This window comes from Miniopterus schreibersii (assembly GCF_964146895.1).
Source record: "Miniopterus schreibersii genome assembly, chromosome: 8".
NCBI lineage: Eukaryota > Metazoa > Chordata > Mammalia > Chiroptera > Miniopteridae > Miniopterus > Miniopterus schreibersii.
The window spans coordinates 63,659,390-63,681,954 of record NC_138109.1 but is presented as its reverse complement, the minus strand read 5'-3'; the positions used below and the strand labels follow the sequence as shown (position 1 = coordinate 63,681,954).

At 43.2% G+C, this 22,565-nt stretch overlaps 1 protein-coding gene across 5 annotated transcripts in view; it reads left to right on the top strand.

Annotated features, from left to right (window-relative positions):
• CDKAL1 (CDKAL1 threonylcarbamoyladenosine tRNA methylthiotransferase) overlaps nucleotides 1-19,600 on the top strand; it is a gene marked incomplete at its 5' end in the record, with an annotated part of 552,436 nt that extends 532,836 nt beyond the window's left edge. For all 5 annotated transcript variants that reach the window (XM_081143988.1, XM_081143989.1, XM_081143990.1 and 2 more), the window contains one exon: nucleotides 18,563-19,600. In XM_081143988.1, coding sequence (XP_081000114.1) covers nucleotides 18,563-18,730 — 168 coding nt within the window. In that variant the 3' untranslated portion in view covers nucleotides 18,731-19,600. The remainder of the gene's footprint in view (nucleotides 1-18,562) is intronic.
• Between the last annotated feature and the right edge of the window lie 2,965 nt (nucleotides 19,601-22,565).

Here is a 22,565-nt window from a genome sequence, read left to right as displayed (position 1 = left end):
CTTTTACAAAATTAAATCTACAAAAGTATGTTCTAAGGAGTCTACCTTCAGCTTACTACTGTCCCCTTTCCACCCTGTTATCTCCCTTACCTCTTTAAGCAATTAACTTGTTTTAGTTTTCAGTTTGTCCTTGCAGTGGTTTGTTTTAACCATATAAACAAATACACGTACATATGTTTGTCACCTCCTTCTTAGATTGATTGTACATACTTTTGCTATTTTCACTTAACAGTATGCCTTGACAGTTACTGCCTAGCAGCTCATAGAAATTCAGTGAATATTTTTAATGATTTTTGTTAGGCTATTAAACAAAATGCACGAAAGTCTATATTGCTCTAATATCTGAGATTAATAATATTGCCCTGTGTGAGATCCAACATCTTTTTGGTCAAAGAAAAGACAGAATTAATTACCTTAAAGACATTTAGGACATTTGAAAGTAGGAGTGGTCAGTCATGTAAGCAAAACAAAGATAGTCTAGAAGCTAACAGGATGCATCCGTTTACCTTAGCCTGGTGCCATTATACCTTCCACACATTGACTGCCCTTTGTTGAGTTCATGCTTACCAGGCAACCTTCTAATTATCACTTGTTTCCCTATGCAAAGCTGCCTGAAGGAAGAAAAGAGGTTTGCCCAGCCCCCTAAAGTAAGTGTGTTGTTTAGAGATTGGCTTCCTATGTCCTATCAATGTGATCTCTCCTGTGGGTGAGGTTTAATTTCTGAGCTTTCAAGGCTGTGCACCAAACCTTGGGCCATGTTAAACCCTGCAAGGGGGATTTCCCTCCTCATGTAACCTCTTAAGAGATAGATAGCAAGGGATTTTTCCTCCCTCTGTACCCACCCTGCCATTGTCTAAATACAACATGCCTACTGCTATGACTCAAAGCTAACGATTACAGGTTCTTATTGTGAGCCAAGTGCTACGCTAAATATCTCACATGCATTCACTCATATCGTCCTCATAACCCTATGAGAAGGTACTGTTATTATCTCTGTTTCACAAATAAGGAATCTGAGCATCACTAATTCAACAAATAACTTATCCAGAGTCACAAAATTAAAAGGTAGGGAAGGCAAGCCGGTATTTATATCCAGGTCTTATCAACTCTTAAGCCTATGTTTTTATTTTTGAATTGTGGTAAAATATACATAACATAAAATGTACTCTTAACCATTTTTAAGCATATAATTTAGTCCATAACTAGCCTGTAAAACTGAAACTTCATACCCATTAAACAGCTCTCTATTCGCCCCTCCCCAGCCCCTAGCAACCACCATCCTACTTTCTGTCTCAATGACTTTGACTACTCTAGGTACCTCATAAGAGTGAAATCATGCAATATTTGTCCCTTTATGACTAGCTTGTTTCACTTAGCGTAACCTCCTCAAGGTTCATCCACATTACAGCATGTGTCAGAATCTCCTTCCTTTCAAAGGCTAAATAACACTCCATTGTGTGTGTGCCACATTTATCAGTCAGTGGGCACCTCTCTTTGACAGCCTGCTTTCAGCTATTCTGTGTGCGCACCCAGAAGTGGAACCACTAGGTCATATGGCAGTGTGATTTTTAATTTTTTTTAGGAATCACCACACTGTTTTTCACTGTGGCTGTACCATTTTATAGTCCCACAAACAGTGCACAAGGGTTCCGATTCCTCCACATTCTTGCCAACACTTGTTGTTTTCTGGTGGGTTTTGTTTGTTTGTTTTTGGCAGTAGCCATCCTGATGGGTGTGAGGTCAAGCCTGGATTTTTAGGTCCAGGCCCATACCTCCTTGCCTTTGGAATCACAAAGTCTTATTTGGTAATTCCTAGAGGGTAGTTTTCTTTGATATACAAGAGTAAGCTTACACCAGATACAAAAACAAAACGAGAGAGAGAAGAAACTGATACTGAGAAAGGGACAGTACTAATCATCTCCCCTGTGCTCTGTTAGGAGTGGTATTCACGTTGCATGTCTGCCTGAGGAGGGCGAGAGAACGTGATCACTGCTGCTCCATACAGGCCAACGAACTTCACACCTGATGTCCTTTCTCCTTTTACGGCCCGTGTTCTAACAAATCACTTGAATCCTGCAATTTCTAAGATCAATACTTCCAGAAGTCAGAGCTATTTTGTGCCTGGTAGAAAAAGACAAAAAGAAAATTCCCCCCCAATTCTAAACGTAGAAGTAGTCAGTTTTATTCTCTTTTCTGGTAGTAAAGAGCTGCTTTAGAAAGAAGAGGCAGGGTGGCTGTGTGACAGACACGGAGTCTGTCCGCTTTGGGTTCGAATGGCAATGACAGTTCCTGTGACCTCACACAGCTGCTTTCTTGAATCACAGATTCTTCGTTTGTAAAATGGACATGACATTCACCGAGGGTTAAATTAGAGAATGTGAACAAAGTGCCTGGTGCTTCGTTGTTGTGTTAATATTTGATGAAGGGGTTCTATATGTATAGCTTTAAAAACTAGTGATTTCCTGGCTTTTAATTTTTTTACTTTGAATTTTTAAAAATGTACTTTTGCTTTCATTGGTTTTTACTCTGCAGTACAATATACAATTAAGAAATGGATTCTAGGTTCAGATTTCCTGGGTTTGAATCCTTGTTTCACCATTTACCAGAAATATGACCTTGGGCAGGTTACTCAGTCTCCCTCTACCTGTCCTCGCTTCTGTAAGTGGGGATAATAGTGCCTGCTTCATAGGATTTACGTGGAAGTGGTTAGTGGTCAATAAATGTTGGCTACTACTAATATTACCATTATCTGTGATACATGCTAAGGCACTGTTTTCCTGTAAGCAATGAAGGTAAAAATTGTACAAGCTTTTATTCAAATGTTGCAATCATCAGCCATGATTTCCTGCAAAACGGCAGATGAAACTGGGCCACCTTAGGAGGTTCCTCCACATAATGAGAGTGAGAGTGTCAGAAAGGGGCTCAAGGACAATCGAGTAGCATTGGCTGCTCTTCCTGACAGACATTTCTTTCTCTTATTCTACCCCCTTCTAAAAGCAACTATTCTAGAATGGAGAGCCGGGCCTACCATTCTGCTGCTCACAAACGAAGGGAAGGCTCCCTGCCCTGGGGTGCCTGGCTGCCTCCTGTTTCTCATCTGTTGGAACTTTGATCCTACTAATGGATTCACTTGAGCGCTTAGATAACGCAGCACCAGCACAGCCCACCGCGCTTGGGAAGGAAGCAGAAGTCTGCAAGGGGAGCATGGTTTTGCCTCATTACCAGACAAAGGGCCAGCAGGATATTCAGGTGTACTGAGTTTTATGTACAAACTAGACTATATTTTCAGAGCTTTGACCCTTAGAAAAGCACCGTTAAAATGCTTTCCTCTCCATCTAACATTCATTTCCAAAACCACTGAAGTGAAAGGGTCTATTAGTTCAGGGCCAGATTTGAAAGCACATGAAAACTGCATTCATGAGGTTAAGAAATGGCTTAATAATTAAGTTAAAACAGTTGAAAGTAGATCTAATTTCAAACAGATCAGCTAACCGTGTTAGAGGCAAATGAGGGTGTGTTCCTTCCTATTTTCCTTCCACCCCAAAGATATTGGCTCCAATCCCAAGCAGTTTTTCTAGTTTTGTGGATTTTTTGTCTTCATTACCCATATGTGAAAGTGGTGTCACCAGCAATTAATACCATAGTACATTTAATATTTCGTGCACTTCTTTCTTTCATACTGCACCTAATTAGTTTCTTTTGCAGGCCCGTTAGGAAATATTTGGGTTTCACAGTCTGGATGCATAGCTTTTGTCCTGGGCTGCTGAGCTATGTTTTAATTGGGCATTACAGCTGAACCAGTATGATTATGTCCGTTCAAAACCTGTTTGCTATGTTTGCAGTGCCTTTCATGCAGCAATTTGAGTGCCATCCAAAGTATAGCGGAGCTAGCTGATGCTAAACAATTAGCTTTCATTTCACTTCCCTCACTAATTGTGCAGTAACTGAGGATAATTTTCCCCCTCGTGAGGCTTGTGGCTGGGGCATGATGAGGGGAACTGCCTGCATCAAGGAATGCATCGTGACTTGATAATAGTAGCTGCCATTTAGTGAGCCTCTACTGGGTGCTCGGTATTAAGGCTTTTTACCTGAATTATCTCAACTTATTATCTGATCCTGGGCTAAGGCAGCTAGAACATGTGAGGTATTATTTTTTTGTGCGTAGGTTTTGTTTTTGTTTTTGTTTTTTTAATACATCTTTATTGATTTCAGAGAGAGAGGAAGGGAGAGGGAGAGAGAGAAACATCAATGATGAGAGTCATTGATCGGCTGCCTCCTGCACGCCCCCACTGGGGATGGAGCCCACAACCCGGGCATGTGCCCTGACCGGGAATCAAACCTCGATCCCCTGGATCCCAGGTCGATGCTCAGCCGCTGAGCCATGCCTGGCCAGGCCATGAGGTCTTCTTGACACTGCTGTGCACACTCACGAGGAGGCAACTTGGCGGGTGGGGGGGATTTGGTTTCCCACCTCTGTCCTTTGCCCACATTGGGGGAGGGGTTAGAAAGAACAGCGAGCTGAGGTAAAGGCTTGAGCAGACACCCAAAGCACAGGAGGGCTGAGGGCAAGAGAGGAGAATCAGACCCGACCACCTGGGCCGGAGTTCCTGACACACTCAACACACAGGGAATAGCTGGCTGCTTAGGATCTGTCTCAGCATCTGTTCAACTTAATATTGTCTAGGCGCTGGCCTCGGTACTGGAGATAGAAATGATGAAAGCAATCTTGGCTTTTGAGGAGAGTTCAGTCTGGATGTTCTTCTGGGAATACTGCTGTTCTGTTGTGACCCTTTTAGGGAAGGATCGGGGTGAGGGAGAGGGTCTTAAGTAGGTACATGAGCTGCCCTGTGCTGCATAATTGCTCTTGTGGTTGAAGTTTTATGGGTGATTTTTACCAAATCGAAATAAATTCATTAGGAACAAAGGTTATTCTTCATCTTAAAAGCACCAAATGGAAAAAGCCTCCTTATGAAGACCAAGGCCATATTTCAGAAACCCCCAAGCCCTAAGGTCCCCTAAGCCTAGAGTCCTGGCGGCTGGGATTAGGGACACCCCAGGAGAATGTTATCTCCTGTGATGATGTAACCCAGGTGTCCAGGTGTCTTTCATGCTCTATATTACTGTATTGACTATATTACTTTTCCTTCAAGTGTCTTTCATTTTTACTGTCAATAATTATAAGTGCCAGTCTGGGACAGGCCTGGTTTATATCCATTGTCTGATATAATTAATAATAGTGCCCTTTTTTTTTCACTCCCCAAAGTATCCTGGTTTGGATGATGAATTATATGGTCATCCTGCCAATTCCTAAAGTAGAGCCAGCACTGTGCCAAGCACTGCCTGGGATACAGAAGGTCTAACATGTGATTCTTGCCCTCAAAGAGATGGTTGGGAAGAGAAGATGTGTGTGTGAAACAAAGTCTATACTATATCAAGTGCCAAAATAGATGGCATCAGATCATAGGGGTTGGAAGATTAGGAGACCTCTGAATACTTGTGTTATCAGGAAGTGTATGTGTCCACATTCTTTGCAGACAGTGGAGAACAGTTCAGTTAGTTTAAACAGGAAGGACTTTAAAAAGGGATACTAGATAGTTCACAGAATTGTTAGAAGGGCTGGGAAGTAGACTCTGCTGAGTTTTTCAGAAAAACACACACCCAGAAACACCCAGCAAGGCAGAGGTCCCACGCCCTGCCTGCTTCCTCATGGAGCTTTACTTCATAATCAGTCTCACATGTGCTGCATCTGAACGTGGAATCTGGGTCTCAAGTCTGCATCCTTGGGGACAAAGCAGGATGGGAAATGTTCCTTGGAATCTATATTGGTAAGGTATTTACAATGTGGAGAACTGTCAATCTGGAGGGAGTATTCAGTTTCTACTACAGAGGGTTTTATGGATGTGGTGAGATTAGAACTGGACTTTGAGGGTAATCACGCAAATAAGAAGGAAATTTTTCTCAATAAGAAATTTATTTTTCTCATAGTGACATAATGCACAGGAATAAATCTGGATTTATTTGGACATCCATAAACACATGTGGCGGTGGGAAGGCGGTGGAAAATCATGTTCTCTAAAGAGTGGAGCCTCTGGATTTTAAAGTCAAATAGAAAACTTATAGCTAACACTTTAGACAATAAATCACATGTATTAGTCCAGGATGAGTTAGGCTGTCCTGCAATAACCAATTAAGTCTGAAATCTCAGGTAATATAACAAAGGTTTATTTTCTGCTCATACTACAGCTCATCTGTAGTCTTGGGTGGGCAGTTTGGAATCAGGGTTGTCTGTTCCACACAGTCAGTCACTCAGGGACCCAGCAAGAAGAGAATTGCTGAAGAGTCAGGCTTTTCACTGCCCGAGCATGGAAATGGCATATGGTATTTCTTTTCACAACCATTGGCCAGAATTATTCACATGGCCCCACCTAATTTCAATGGTGAATACTAGAAGTTTCTACCATGCATGTTGGAAAGTTTTTGAAACCGAGTGTAACAGTGAAGAAAAGCTCACAAGAGCAGGGCTACCTGTCTGTTTGTTTCACCACCAGCTCCGGGCCCTGGCCCAGTGCCTGGCGCAGAGTTGGTGCTCAGTACATATTTGTTGAATGAACTTGGCTTTCAGTGGCATGCAGGGTCGATCTGATGGTTTCTCAATCAGAGGCTTGGAAGTTGAGAATACATAAATAGGTTAAAAATCTTCTGTTACTTCAACTTAGGAAATTAATATATTTTTCAAGGGCTAAAAACGTCATAGTCAAGCCATTCAACCTGCTCTTTGAAGTCATTTGACATTTCGATAGGCAGATTGCAAAAGCCCCTTTTTAAACTGATAGTAATCTTGCAAATTTAAATTCTTTTCATGGGAACTGTAAGGATGTGTACTTTAAAGCTGGGCATGCTTCTAACCATAAATTTTAGTTTTCTTTCCTTTTACTTTCTAGCGATGAAAGTGATAGTTTGTTTCTCCTGTCATACTCAGGGTACTGACTTTGAGTTGTGCCTAAAATAATAGAACCATGAATATTTTTGTTTTCTAACATAATTTTAATGTTTTAAATTTAAAGGGCTTTGGAGAAACAAATTTTCTCCTGTCCCTCCGTCTCCCCAATGCAAGTCTACAAAATTACTGAGAAACATAAATATTCAAGCCATATGTCAAGCTGACAGTTATCTGGTAGGAAGTCAACCTATAAAAACAGGATGCAGTGCCTTTCGCATTTGCCACCACTTGAGAGAAATCCAGGGACCAGAAAAGCAAAGAACTATTGCAGGTATATTTTATCACCAGCAGCCTTTTCCTTCTAGAGACCCCTGGCTCCTAGGACTTCTTTCTTACAAACACCCATTTCAAAAGAATCAAGCATCCCCTTAAGCTCCTGAGCTTAAGGGTCACACTGTGTGGATTTAGAATGTTGGCTCTATCCCTTACTAACTATGATCATTCTCTAGGTATGCTTCCTGTTTTATAAATTAGGGGCAATAGAATCTATTTGACAGGGTGATTTTGACAATGAAGTGAGATGAAGCATGGGAAGCATTCAGAGCAGTACCGGGCATACAGGAAGTGATGAATATGAGGTGTGAAATTGGTGAGATTTATCGAGGTCTTGTTAACCAAGATACTAGTGATATCACATCTATGGGTACGGGTTGTGTTTTGCCCAAATCACATATATAACATGAGAAGAGGACTTGGTAACTGGTCTTTCCAAGCACATATATAACCAGCAACAGCATTTGTGAAGTATAGTTGCCTAAAGTAAATACTTTGTGATTGTGATTAAGTTGCCCTTTTTAATTGACTTTGAGCTGCTCTTTCTTTTCTGTTACCCTTTAGATGAGGCCAGTTCCTCTAAACAACCAGAGAGCATCTATGGTGCATGCTGGCATTATTTGCTATGGATCTTTTTCTTTTAAATATTTCTGAGGGAGGTGACTTTTTGTTCTCTGTACTATATTATCTGAAAATAAACACAAGCAATCTGCCTACTCAGCCTCCCTGTTCCTACCCTCTGTGTAGATCACATCATGTCCCCCTTCTGCTCACACCCATCTAGGATTCCATATGACCCAGCATATATGTACCCAAAAATTGAAAGTAGGCACTCAAACAGATACTTAAATACCAGTGTTCATAGCAGCATTATTCACAGTCATCAAAAGGCAGAAACAACCCAGTGGGATATATACATACAGTAGAATCTTACTCATCCATAATAAGAAATGAAGTTCTGATACATGTTCAACCACATGGGTGAACCTTGAAAGCATCATGCTTAGCAAAATAAGCCAGACACAGAAAGACTAATATGATTTCGCTTACATGAAAGATCTAGAATAGGCAAATTCATAGAAATAGAAAGTATATTAGAGGTTGTCAGGGGCTAAGGGTGGAGATGAAGACTTATTCCTTAATGGGTACAGAGTTTCTGTTTGGAGTGATGAAAAAGTCTTAGGAATCGACGGTGATGAAGGCTGCACAACATGAGGATTGTAATCAATGCTGAATTGTGCACTTAAAAATGATTGAAATGGTAAATTTTATGTTATATATGTCTTAACAGTAAAAAATAAAACATTTAGGGTTTTCCAACCATGCTCAAAGTGGAAGCCAGTGTCCCTGAAACGGCCTACAAGGCCTGGTGCCTTGGCCCCCCATCGCTTCATTGACCGTTCCACCCCTCGAACACTCTGGACCAGCTACACTGGCCTTCGTGCTGCTCCTTGAATTTAACACATCAGGTGCCCTCCCTCAGGAGGCCCTTTGCACTTGCTAGTCCCTCTACTTAGAATGTGCTTCTCTTAGATGCCCGTATGACGTGTCTTTTATCTCCTTCGTTCAGGTTTCTGCTGAAAGACCACCTTATCAGTGAGAGCTTCCTGAGTAGCCCTCTGTAAAGTGCCCCCATCATCTGTCAGGGCCTAATACCCCCTGTCTGTTCTCTACTCTTCTCCGTGATTCACCTCATCATCAGACGCACCAAATATTTATGTTTCTTTGATTCCAGTTACTAAAATGGAAGCCCCATCCATGAGCGCTGGTACGTTGTGCTTCATTAAGCTCATTGTCCTTAATGTCTAGAACAGTGCCTGGCAGGGAGCAAGTGTTTAATAAATGTCTGTTGAGTGAATGTGTTTGTGCTGGAGATACATGTACGTCCCTTACTGTAAAGGAGTGCAGGACCAACCGTCTGCTCAGTCTCGATTATCAGTTAGCTGTACTGTAAGTGCCTCATGACAGACAACCACAAAACCTGAGTGAGTTCAGCTAATCTCAACCAGGCTCACTCATGTATCTGCAGTCAGCTGTAGGGTGGCTGGGCAGCTCTTCTAGTCTCTGTGGGCTTGCTGACATGTCCGCTAGTTCAGCTGGCAGATCTAGAGGGCTCAGCTGGGACTCCTTGGGTGAGTCTGCTCTGCTCCATGGGTCTCATCCTGTAACAGGCTAGCCTGGGCATGTTCCCATGGTGAAGGCAGAGGAAGAACAGCATGCAGAAATGCGCAGTTTCAAGCCACAGCACGCATTGTGTTTGGTAACATGCCACTGGCCAAAGTCAGTCACATGGTTGAGCCCAGGGAGAGCATTACATAGCTATGTGATAGAAGGCACAGATACAGGAGGTACGGGAGCTGGGACCATTAATGTGTTCATTCTGCCACACCCTCTGAAATCCCGGCTTTTTTGCTTGTGGGTTACACATCTCTCCACCCTCTTTCTGTAGCCCCACAGGAATTCACATTCTGCTTCAGCCTTAGATCCAGTCACTCCAGCTCTACAACTCAATGTCTTGCTTTTAGATATAGAGTTGTAGAACTGGAAGATTTGGATCTAGTTTAAAAAACAAACAAAAACACTAATTTTTCACATAAAGAATCCAAAATGTAAAAGTTAGTCGAAGTTAGGGGATTTTCTCATGATCCTCTATTGGGAAACTTTAAGTACTCTAGAGTATGGTGGTGTTCTCTGAAGTGTTTGTACCCAACAGCTCAACTCAACATTATCACCCTTGGGGACTGTGGTGGGCAGAAAAACAGCCCCCAACATGTCCACGTCCTAATCCCAAGAACCTGTGAATATGCTAGGTTACTTGGTGGGACCCAGGGATTAAGCTGTATGTGGAATTAAATTTGTTAATCAGTTGACCTTAAAATAAGGAGATTATCCTGAATTATCCAGGTAGGCCCAGTGTAATCAATACAGTCCTTAAAAGTAAAAGGGCAGCAGGAGAATCCAAGGTCAGAGTGAAGAGAATTCTGACTTTGGACGATGGAAGGGGGTCAGGAGCCAAGGAGTGCAAGCTGGAAAAGGCAAGGAAGTGGAGTCTCCGCTAGAGCCTCCAGAAGGAAGACAGCACTACATTTCATTGTAGTCCAGAGAGATTCATTTAAGACTGCTGAGCCCCAGAATTGAAAGATGATATGTTTATGTTGTTTTAAGCCACTCAGTTTATGGTAATTTCTTACAGCCGCCTTAGGAAATGAATACAGGGACTGATCTTATCCCATAGAACCCAAGTGAAAAATGAGAAGATGTGTTATTGGCAACTGAGTGGCCCTTTAGGTCCCATCTGTTTTCCACTTTGGCCAGTAATTTTTTAAAAGGTGGAAGGGAACACCTTAGGAACTGGGAGATGAAAAAGGAGGTGTGTTAAAGGAGAATAGGTAGGTTAGTTACTGGGACCCATCTTAAAAAAGAAAGTTAGTTGGCCTGGCCGGCGTGGCTCAGCGGTTGAGCATCAACCTATGATCCAGGAGATTGTGGTCCCATTCCCGGTCAGGGCACATGCCCGGGTAGTGGGCCCGATCCCTAGGCAGCTGATCAGTGACTCTCTCATCATTGATGTTTCTATCTCGCTCCTCCCTCTCCCTTCCTCTCTCTCTGAAATCAATAAAGATATGTTTTTTTAAAAAAGAAAATAAAAGGAAGCAGTTGTTAGGGAGATAGCTTGGAGAGTTAATGTTCTCAGGATGTCTTGGCCCTACAGCTTGAGCCCCACATCCCGGGGCTACTTACTCTACATTTGACCAACCCACTCTAAGCCCTGCTAAATCAGCCATGGTGGGGACTTGAGACTGACCTGCGCTTGCAATGATCTCTGTAGTGTGGGTGATACCCCCAAGAGTGGGACTGCGGGCTGTCAGGTGTGCAATACTAGATAATGCCCCACTCTTTCCCCAGGGGGTTATGTTAGTTTAGTTAGACCACCACCCGCAGCAGTGTTGAAGTGGTCTGATGCCTCTGTTTCTCATCCACATTTGAGATTGGTAGGCCTCTTACCTTTTGCCAACCTGGTGTATGTGAATTGGTATCTCACTGTGTTTTTGTTTTTTTCTAGTTATGAATAAGGCTGGGCACATTTTAATACATTTTTAAAATATATTTATTCAGATTTCCTCATCAATAAAGAGTCTGTATAAGTCTTTTGCTTATTTTCTTCTATTGAATTGATACCATCTTACTGATTTTTAGGATTTCTTTATATAAAGTCAGCTATATGTGAAGCAGGTTTCTTCTCCCAGTTCATGGATTGTATTTCTACTTCTTTTTGGTGCCCACAGAACTGTGTGTATTTTTGTGATTTAAGAACTATTTTCCTACCCCTGTGGATTAGAAAGGTTTTCTGCTCATATTGTCTTCTAAATTTTTCTAGTTTTTCCTTTGCTAATTAAGTAATCAATCTACCTGTAATTGATTTTTAAACATGGTAGGTAGGGGCTAAATTTCATTGTTTTATATGTGTATAATCAATTGTTCCAGAAAATTTTACTGAAAGTCTCTCTTTCCTTGGTCGACAGTGCCTCTGTTATAAATAATGTGTCAGCTTATATGTGAATCAGTTTCTAGCCCTCTGCCTGGAATCTTTTTGTGTTAGTTATCTCTTGCTGTAAAACAAATTACCTCAAAATTTAGCAGTTTAAAACAACAAACATTTATTATCCGAGAGCTTCAGTGGGTCAGAAATCTAGGTGTAGTTTAGCGGGGTGCCTCCTGCACAACGCCTGTCCTGAGGCTGCAGTCAGGGTCCCAGCCAGGAGTGCTGTCTCAGCTGAAAGCTCAGCTGGGGAAGGGCACGCTTCTGAGTTCACTTGTGGGTTGATGCCAGGATTCTTCCTCTCATGCGCTGTTAAACCGAGACCTTGGTCCTTTGTTGGCAAGTGTCTTCTCCCAAAAGAGAAGACACTTTGCTGTCTCCTTCAGCAACTTCTCATGGGGGCTCTGCATAGGGCAGCTCACACTTGGCAGCTGGCTTCCCACACAGGAAGCAAGCAGAGTGAGGAAGAGGGAAGCCACAGTTTTTGTAACCTAATTTCAGGAGTGACATCCCATCACTTATGTTAAGTGTTAATTAGAAGCATGTCAGTAAGTTTAGCCCATAGTCAAGGGAAAGGTATTACACAAGGACGTGACTATCAGGAGGCAGGGATCATTGGGGGCCGTCTTGGAGACTGCCTGCCACACTTTTATAGTCATATAAATTATTAAGTTTCTTAATATTAATCTTCTAGGTATTTTAAGTGCCTTTTGAAAGGATTATTATTTTTACTTTTTAAAAAACTGTCTATAGTCAAATTAAAAATAGAAGGGGAGAACAGGCATGACTTGAAATGGATTTTTGGAAGTACTATGTGGAATGGAACTTTGGAAGTGATAGGAAAAAAGGTAGAGAGATGTGAACTTTCTTCAGGTGACTGAGTTCAGTGTAATTACAGTATGTACCATGTAATTTTTCTTATCTGGTTTATTTCCGTTTTCCAAACTGAGTAATTATGATGGTGATCTGTAGGAAACATTTTACATATTAGCTCATCATGAGACCCTCTGAGACAGAACAAAGCACCTGCCATCTCCTTTATTCATTTAATGCAGTTCATGGAGCTCAATGATGCTAAAACCGTATCTCCGGTGTCATTGAAAATGATACTTAGAACAGGATGAGAGGGCTGCATTGTAGTAGCTGTTAACATTGTGGCTTCTTTTTCATTTAAAGCACAAACATCTGCCAACACACACTCATCATTGCCTAGTTGAAAGAAATTCTTAGGAGTAATTATTTTGAGTTGAATTGATTACTTAAAGATTAACTTTAATACACTCAACTGTTATGTTCCTCAACATCCTAGTTCACAGCTTCCTGTGTACACGCCATGGGATGGGGATGGCTTCGGTTGTGGTGTAAGAGATTATTGAAAGGACTTCATCATCAGAGGAGCATCTTGACCCAGTTTATTTTTCTTTCTTCCTTCAGCTTTGTCACACCTGTGGAGTAGCTTTAGTTTGTACTAGTGCTTATATCCAGCCAATAATTTGAAATAGATGAGTTCAGATTTCTGCCACTATTATGAACACTGTGACCACAGACGTTATATTCTAAGTGAGCCTCCTGGTTCCTTCTTTATTTCAAGCCTGCATGTGTGTGTGTGTGTGTGTGTGTCTGTGTCTGTCTGCCTGTCTGTCTGTACTTGTCTGTACATTTATGGCTGATATTTAGTTAGCAGAAGAGAGACCTACTTAAGTTCTAGAGTAATTTTCTTAAGCATGGCTAGTAAGAAAGCCTTCTCTTTTTGAGAAAAATAATTTAATAACAATAAAGAAATAAAAATAAATATATCTCCAGATAAGATGCCAGACCTCTTATAACATACCTTTTGGCAAAGCTTGCAACCTCTCATTTTTTGTAGAACTAGACAGGTTATGTATAAACAAATGACAGTGCAGTACTATTGGCAGAGGTTTTTATACTGTGCTATTAATTCTAAACATTCTTCCGCCTGCTCTACCACGTCTCCCTTATTTTGGTCAGTGTAACAAGTCAAAAATTAGGAATGTGTAAGCTCACATGAATGCCCATTGGTGCTAAGTTAAAGGTTAAAAAGTTTAAAGAAGATGCGGGTGTTCAGATAGAATCCCGAAACTCGAGGGTTGGGAAGGCATTACCAGCTCTGAACGGCCACCTTGCTTCACTCCTTGCTCTCAGGGACCCATCCAGCAGTTTGCATTAGGGATGCTTATCTTAGGAGGTTCTTGCTTACATTTATAGTTTGCACAGTAAAGTGCAATTATGGTCAAGATAGCTTTCTTATCAGAAAGCTATCTTGACCATAATTGCATTCAAAGTAAACTTCAAAATCAGGAGATTTTTGAGGTTCTTTTCTGATAATATACTACACCTCATAATGTATATTTTAAGAAAATTTCCTTACGTTGATCACATATTTGGGTTTGATAGATTTTCTGCATAGGCCATATGTTCAGGCTTTGTTAAAAATAAAGATTTTAAACTCTAATTAATCTTCAGCTATGAGCTATCAAACTATTTTTTCTTTATCCCTATTAGCATCCACTTCAAGCTCTAACAGTGCCTCCGAGCCATGAGAAAAATTTACACACGAGAAATATTTTGAATCCATTAAAAGAAGTTGGGAGCTGAGTTGTTTTCATCTCTCTTGAGTCGGATGAAGTGAGATCTTACACAAAGTAATAATTAAGTGATAGGCTGATGCTGAGCTTTGGTTTTTGATATGATTATTTCTTTTTTTCATTTGACATGGTTCAAGTCAGAGGGTTGGGCGCTCCGAAAGAGAAGTATCACCGAGACCATGCAGGGCACATCAGATCTTTTCCTTTGGTGAACGTCAAGGCAAAATTATTCAGAATAGAATCTGAAATGCATTTGATCATACAGTAGATAGTTTAATAATTTATGCCTGGCCTTATTAGCAAAGTCTTGTGTGTGCTCTGCTATCACCAAAATAAGATTAAAAACCAAGATTATAGTGGGGTGTGTGTGTGTGTGTGTGTGTGTCCCAGTTTAAAATCTTTGCTTTGCAAATTTTAATGACCTGGTAGCAATTATACTTTTGAGGTGAGAGGGGAGGGAAAATTACATATGGATAATGTCTGATTGAGAACTGCTCATGCCCAAAGTGGTACAGAAAAGTTTGACGGTACTGTGCTGTCATAGTGTACCTCTGTGACTGAGGTTTTAAAATGTAAATGTCCTCCCAAAATAAATGAAAAAGTGTAATTAATCCCAAGTTTAACATTTGTGTCTATTATATGCCAGTGTACCAATAACCATAATGGGCAATGCATATAACATTATTTACATAGACTACGAACTAGAAAATACTAACACCTTTGGTTTGGATAGAATTAGGCAGTCCTAGATATATGATATTAAGATGCTCCAATCTGAAGAATGTTTAGACAAATAGTGGAGAAAGGTAGCTTGGCACCTTATTCCCCTGTATGTCCTGCTATCTGGTAATGACACTAAGCACAGGGCTGAGGCTCCTGTCAATTTCAGGAAGGGAGCTGGCATGTGGCATGTGATTTCAGGGCCCTGCAACACCTCCAGATGTCAGGGACAGAAGAACTCATTTAGAAGCTGCACCACAAGATGGGAAGACAGGTGGCAACTCTCTTACAGGGATATCTTTTATTTGAGCAGAACCAGACCAACTGTTCCTCATTAAAACACATTTTGCAACATGTTCTCATGTGAGCAGATCAAGTATGTGTGCGTATGTTCAGAGAAAACTCAGCAATGTGCCATCTACAGGTCACATTTGTAAACTCTCAACATGGCTCAGAACTGCAAAGCAGGTAACATGCAGTGTGCACACAACAGGAGGCTGGCTCTCCTGGAAAGCCTTTCCAAAGAGAAACACAAATAACAGCATCACCTTCGTGAGCTTGTGTAGCAGTAAAGTGGTTAAAGTCTGTTTGGTAGGAGTCTTGATCTTGATAGTCATTTTAATAATTGATAGTGCCTTGATTTTTCTTATTTCTTTACATTGCATTATGAATGATAAGTTACTACCAAGGCTAAACTTGGTATGATTAAAACCAAGCCTCTCATCTGCAGATCTTCAACATTTATTCCAATGATGTACCCCCCCTACAAGAGATGCTCACATCCTAATCCCAGGAAACTGTGAATGTTACCCTATGTGGCAAAAGGGACTTTGAGAATGTGATTAAGTTAAAGATCTTGAGATTATCCTGGATTATCCAACTGGGTCCAATGGAAATCACCAGGGTGCTTATAAAAAAGCCAGTGCTAGTGGCCTTGAAGATGGGGGAAAGGACCACATGCAGGCAGCCTCTAGAAGTTGGACGTAAAACCCTGGTTTCATGGCAGTTTGTTAAAGTAGCAATACTGTGTAGCATCGGTGATGTTTGATTCTCTCCCATTTCCCTTACAGTCTAATAGGAAATAGAAAAATAGGTAAATAGCAATTCATATGGAAAGACAGTTTGCCCTCGCACGTGTGTGTATATGTGTGTAAGTAAGGAATAGCCTTTCAACTTACCTGTCCCCTCCCCAGTGCTGGGCCCTGGGCATCCACTGGAGAGTCAGGCTGGCCCTGCTCTAAAGGAGCACACGTGGGATCATGCAGGAGACAGCAGTGGACAGCCATGCACTACCATTAACAAGTGCCATGATGGGAGCCAGCCCACAGGATGCTGAGCCCACGGAGGGGAGCGCCTAACCCTTCCTGGCTATGTACCAGTGGAGAGGGATTTTCCTGTGGAGGTCCTGAGTGACAAGCCTGAAAAAAACATAAGAACAGAGGCAGTGGGCAGATAGTGGATAGAGGGGAGACATCTGGTTCACGCAGGGCACAGAGCAGGGTAAAGTGTTTTATGTAGAGTTGTGGGGTTACAGGGACATTTTTCTTTCCTTTTTAGATACCTTGAAAAGAGCATTACAATAATATTAGATACTGAAAGAAAAAGCAAATAAAAATGGGCCCCTGGCACATCTGAGAATTGAATCCCACTTCGTGGCTTGTAGAATCCAGCTTTCCCTTCTTACATGGGATGGTTTTAGTTAAGGTCCTCTCCAGAAGGTTCAGTCCACAGAGTGAGGCCCTGGGAGTAAGAGGTGCTGACTTCACAGTGGGCACAGCTTCTCCCTGTGGGCGAGCACTTGTGAGAATGGTACCCAGGACAGGACGTTATCATCTTGGGACTGCTGATGATTGCCATGGGATTCATCTGTTTTCCAAGCCGTCTCAGTTTTCCAAGCCTCACTCCTGGAATGTAATAGAAGAGTAGCCCTTTATTTAAACCTTCTGTATCCCAGGCACTCTGCCTGGGCTCTGGGCATGCTGTTTCTAAGCCTTTCAACAACATCCTAGTTAGATACTGGTCTCCCTACTTCACAGAAGAGCTGATTAGGGTTAGAGAGCTTAAACCACTTGCCCAAGGTCACACAGCTGATGAAGGTCTGAACTGGGGTCCAGTCTCTGGTCTGCTCATTCATTATACTGTGTGCCTCCTGATGATACATGTCAGCACTAAGCATAGTTTAAAGCAATGAATCATATTTGAAAAACAAAATTAACTTTGCCATTTTTTAAAATGAGTATCTGCAGTTTACATATTCCACGAGAACCACAAGATACCATGGAATATGTTAATCTTATTTGAGTTTTAAATGTTTACGACACTTAATATACGTCTCGTTTGATCCCCATAACAACCTTACAGTGTGCAAACACTAACAGTATCTCCATTTTACAGATGATTTTCTATGGAAGCAAAAAGAGGATCAATCATTTGCACCAAAATCCTCAGATGGAACTGGGATTAGAGCCTAGTGTCCAGGCACTTAGGACGCCTGGAACTGGTCCCAGGTGTGCCTTGGGGTGTTAAATGTTATCAGGTTAAAGGCCTGCCTTGCCCTCCCCCAACAATGAGTGTGTAGCTGTTAGAGAAGGGGAAGTAATTAGAGATGGACTTTTGCTACCCTCTAACTGGACTAAGTTTTCGCCACTGTCTTCATTCATCTTTAAGTGATTGAAATCTGGTGCCTAAAGTTTCTGAACATCAAAGTTGTTTTTGTTTATATACTTGGTTCTGCCATAACACATTTATGACTTTAGTAGGATTTGATAAAACTACACTTTTAAAATTAGTAGATAAAATTAGTAGAATACATTTAAGAATTGGCAAGTTAGGGAGAGTGAGATTTACAAGGGAAGGGAGTTATGTTAACCAGAGTGAGCACTTCCTCAGGTGCCCTTAGTCTCCTGTCACTGGGCAAATACATGGATCTTTTTGACGGAACGAAAGTCGTCTGCTGCCTTGTTTCAAATTCTGTCCATTTTAAAGCAGGCATTTCTAAATGGAATTTGATTCCTTAAAATGTGTAAGTCTGAGCGCTGATGTTTGGTCAGCTTTAATAAGCATTGACGTTTCCCGCATTCGGTGCACTATAGTTTGAGAGACGCAAGTGCTGCTCCACTGCTAGGAATATATCCAGAGGAAACTAGAACATTAACGCAAAAGGATATATGCACCAAAACGTCTCCTCACAAAGAAAACGAAATGTGTCACCGTGTGGTGGCGTTAAGCAGTCCTGCCGTGGTGGTCCTTCCAGCGCACAGCAGCGCCGCCTCCCATGGTACGCCTGTCTAACGCAGCGTTACACATCAGGTGTATCTCAGTCTAAAAAAAAGTTTCTTCTGGGAACCCAGGACTTGACTGATACCACAATAGGACTTCCTTTGCATTTTAAAATCATTTTCTCCTCTGTTTCTGTCTTACCAGGAATTCCGAAGTCGGCTGGGGAGCCCCCCGAGCTCCGTGCCCCAGGCGCGCGTCCCCGCGGCCGCGCTGGGGGCGCTGCGGGCGCCTCGAGGCTGCGCCCCGACGGTGGCTGTGGGCCTGGCTCTCTTCGCTCTTCTTTTGGCTTTTTTTGTCAAGGTCTATAATTAAAGACAACTAAATGACACATCTGCGAAGAAGAAGAAATTCCTGATTAAAGTCTTCAGTGAGCAGGAGAGCGGCCGCATAGCTCTCGGAGCGCAGTTCCCCGCCCCGCCGCCCCGCCGCCCCGCCAGCCCCGCTTTTCAATGCACCCCCCCCCCCCCCCGCTCCCCGGAGGGGGCCGCCGGACATTGAGCTAACCCTAGTAGCAGCTGCCACGGCATATCTTCCACATGGAGCTCCTCGGTTTATTTTTAGCAAGAAATGCAAGTCCTCGCGGCAGCACCTCGCGCGCTGCGGTGGCCCCGGTCACCCCCCTACGCAGCAGGACTTTCCAGCCTTCGGGAAACGTGGTTCAAGGCAGCTCCTCCTTCTTCATGCTTTGTTCCGAGTCCCGAGCCTGCAAACATCCTACTTGTCACAGCAGATGCGGTCCTGAGAAGCTTCTATCAGCACCTGCCTCTGGACCTTGAGTGGGAGCGCGGTGCCCGGGGTGGAGGGCCCGGGGGCGGGTGGGGAAGGGCGCGGAGGCCCCGCTCCCCCGGCGCCCACCCGCTCTCAGAGGGGCTTCGCAAACACGCTCGGCCCCTTCTCTGGCAGTTTTGATCGGTTACATCAGAGGTTTATTTCTACCTGCCATCCTTGGCCTTTACTAAATGAAGCGGCTTCTTTCACAGTGAAAGGAATTGCTGCAATAAGGAATCGTCAGAAGTTAAAGAAGTTATCGGGATCGTATCAGCACAGGGAAATCAGGTGCCCTGGGGTTGCCCTGGATGTTTTTCATCTTTAAACCCACACCCCTGTTCCTTTCATCTTGAAATGTTTCAGCCTTTTGTGTATCTTGTAAGGAATCCGAATTAAAATTTAATTATGCCATCAGTTGGTGAGTTAGTACATTTCTCCCGAATCTGGTATGTGAGTGTAAGAGGAAATCACCTTTAAAAACAAAGGTCTGGGGGTGGGGATGAAGGGGGCCTAATATATGGCGAGGAAGATGATTTGACTTTGGCTGGTGGGCACGCAGCACAATATACATATAACACAGAAATCTATACCTGAAACCTATATGATCCTATTAACCAATGTCGCCCCAATAAATTTAAGTAAAAAACAATGCAGACAAAACCGCAAGGGTCTGCCGGGAGACCAGCCGTGGACCATCCGCCAGGGGTCCTGGCTGCGCAGCAGGAAGAGGGAAATACGTTGGCCAAGTGTAGGAGCCTGCAGGCACTTCCTTTCTTAAGACAGATGCTGCCACGTTAATAAACAATTCTGGTGACGTTCGTATTTAACAAAAACCTAACAGAACTGAAAATACTACCTGAAGCCTAGAGTCACACTGCATGGGACATAAGAAAAGCTTTCTCTCTCTGAGTGGAGGCAGGATTTTTCCATTTCTCCAATCTCATTCCTTCCCCACTCTTTTCCTCACCAGCTTACCTCCCGTCTGGCTCTGTGCCTTTCTCTCCACTCTCCCTTCTTCTTGTGAGAGCATGATACACCCGGCAGCCCTGCCGCCCGCCCCGACCACAGCGGTCTTCTTGGGGATGGTTCCAGCCATGCAGGATCCTCCCCACTCTGCCCTGACTGTCCTTACCCCCAGCTCGGCTGCAGCTCCCCTCTGCTGTTTGGCCCAGAGGGTGAATTAGCCACTGCCCTGTGGCAGGTGATATATGATAGCAGCTGGTGCCAGGTGGTGAGGGGTGGCAGTATGGAAACCCAGCTTGCTTTTCTCCCGACCTCCTGCTGGGGGAGCGAGGAGAGATGGGTGCACTGGGTGTCAGCAGCACAGTTCTCTCGTGGACAGGACCCTACATGGGACTGGGTCTGGGAGCCCTGAGAGCAGGTGTGGTGGTCAGTACAGCTGTCACCTTTCCAGCTGCTCTCCGTCCGGCCCAGGGCACCTGCAGGCCTCCCAGCCCCTGGCGTTCTGCCTGCCCGCATGCCACCCAGTGCAATGGGAGTGGAAGGGTCACATCTTTCTCTGGGACAGGCATGTTCAGAGCCGCTGTACAGTCTGCATTGCGCTCTTCCCACCACTGGGGTACCTGGACACACGCCAGGACGAAGCCTCCCTCAGATCTGGGCCTCCAAGTGCGCCCGAGGAGCAGAGCCCCTTGCCGGCACGTGCTGGTCATTTAGAACAAGGAACTTCCTCGTTTAGGGGTTTGGGAGCTATTACTATAGCACAACCTGGCCTGGCCTGGCCTGGCTCATACGGGGTCAATCATGATACAACACTGACCTGCACTTTGTAAACATAGCTGTTCTTGGGCCTCATGTTGTCTTTTCATGTTTTCCCTTAGGGCCAAAATCCTTTTATAATTTTTCTTTTCTTTCTTTTTTAATGTGACCCTGTCTGCTAAAAAGGAAACATAAAGAGATCTGTCTCAGGCTGCTGTAACAGAATGCCATAGACTGAGTGGCTTATAAACAATAGATATTTGTTTCTCTAGAGGCTGGCAAGTCCAAGATAAAGACACCAGCAGATTTGGTATATTGTGATTCATGGATGGCTGTTTTCTGGCTGCATCTGCACATGCTGGAAGGGGCAAGGGAGCTCTCTGGGTCTCTTATAAGGGACCAATCCTTTTTGTGAGGGCTCCACCGTCACTACCGAATCACCTCGTAAAGGCCCGCCCTCCCATCATCATATTCGGAACTGGGTTTCAACATATGAATTGGGGGTGAGGAGAACACAAACATTCAATCTACAGCAAGATTTTTTTCAATACTTAGGCCAATTTTTTTTTGGTAAAGGTAAAGTCTATTAGAGGAAAACATACAGACGAAAATGTACATAAATCACAGGGGGACAGCTTGATGGGTTTTCATATGAACACACATTGTAACCAGCCCCAGTAGACTCCCATGCACCCTCCCAGACATTAATTCTGCCCCCCAAAAGGTAACTGCTATCCATATTTCTAATATCGATTGGTTTGCCTGTTTATGAACTTTATATAAATGTGGACAGGACTCTACATGCAGCATCATAAGCATGCACCATTTCACGTCTGCCCCTTGCCCAGCATTACTTGTGAGCTGCGTGCAGGTTGCTGTGTGTAGCAGCAGTGCATTCACTTTCACTTTCACTTTCACTGCTGAATAGAATTCTACTGTATGGACATACCACAGTGTATTTACCATTCTCCAGGTAAGTTGTTTCCAGTTTTCTGGCTATCATGAGTAGTGCTGCTATAAACATGTTTGGGTGCACATATATAAGCATGTGTGTACTGAGCAGATATCTAGGAGTCAGATTGCTGAGCTGGGTCATCTGCACAGGCTCAGCTTTAGGAAATACTGCCATGTGGTTTTCTTAATTGGTTGCACCAACTTACATTCCCACCAACAGAGTTCTGGATGCAATCGGTTGACATGGCCTCTACCACTCTCCCCTCTATTTCTTCTCTCTGTACCCTTGACATCCTTTGGCAGACCTTACCTCTGCTGTCTCCCATCTGTGGGTCAGCCCTATTTTAATAATAATTTTGATAACTGTCTAACCCTAAAATGTGCCAGATATTATGATGTGTACTTTACAAGTGTCAATCAGTCCCCAAAAAAACATCTTTGGGATAAGTATTATTATTCCCATTTTACTGAAGAAAAAAATGTAAAACTCACAAGATTAACTTACAAGGGACCCCCAGAGCTACTAAGTCATAGAGGGAGGACTTGAACACAACCGGACCCTAAAGCCCATGTTTCTACGCTGTACACTCTTCCTGCTCCTTTGTCCCTTGTCTTCCACCTAAACTTGGCCTGTGCCAACAGATCTGTGTCTTGGATTAACCATATGGATGCCTGGGTTCCAGGCAGCCCAGTCCTTCCCTCCATG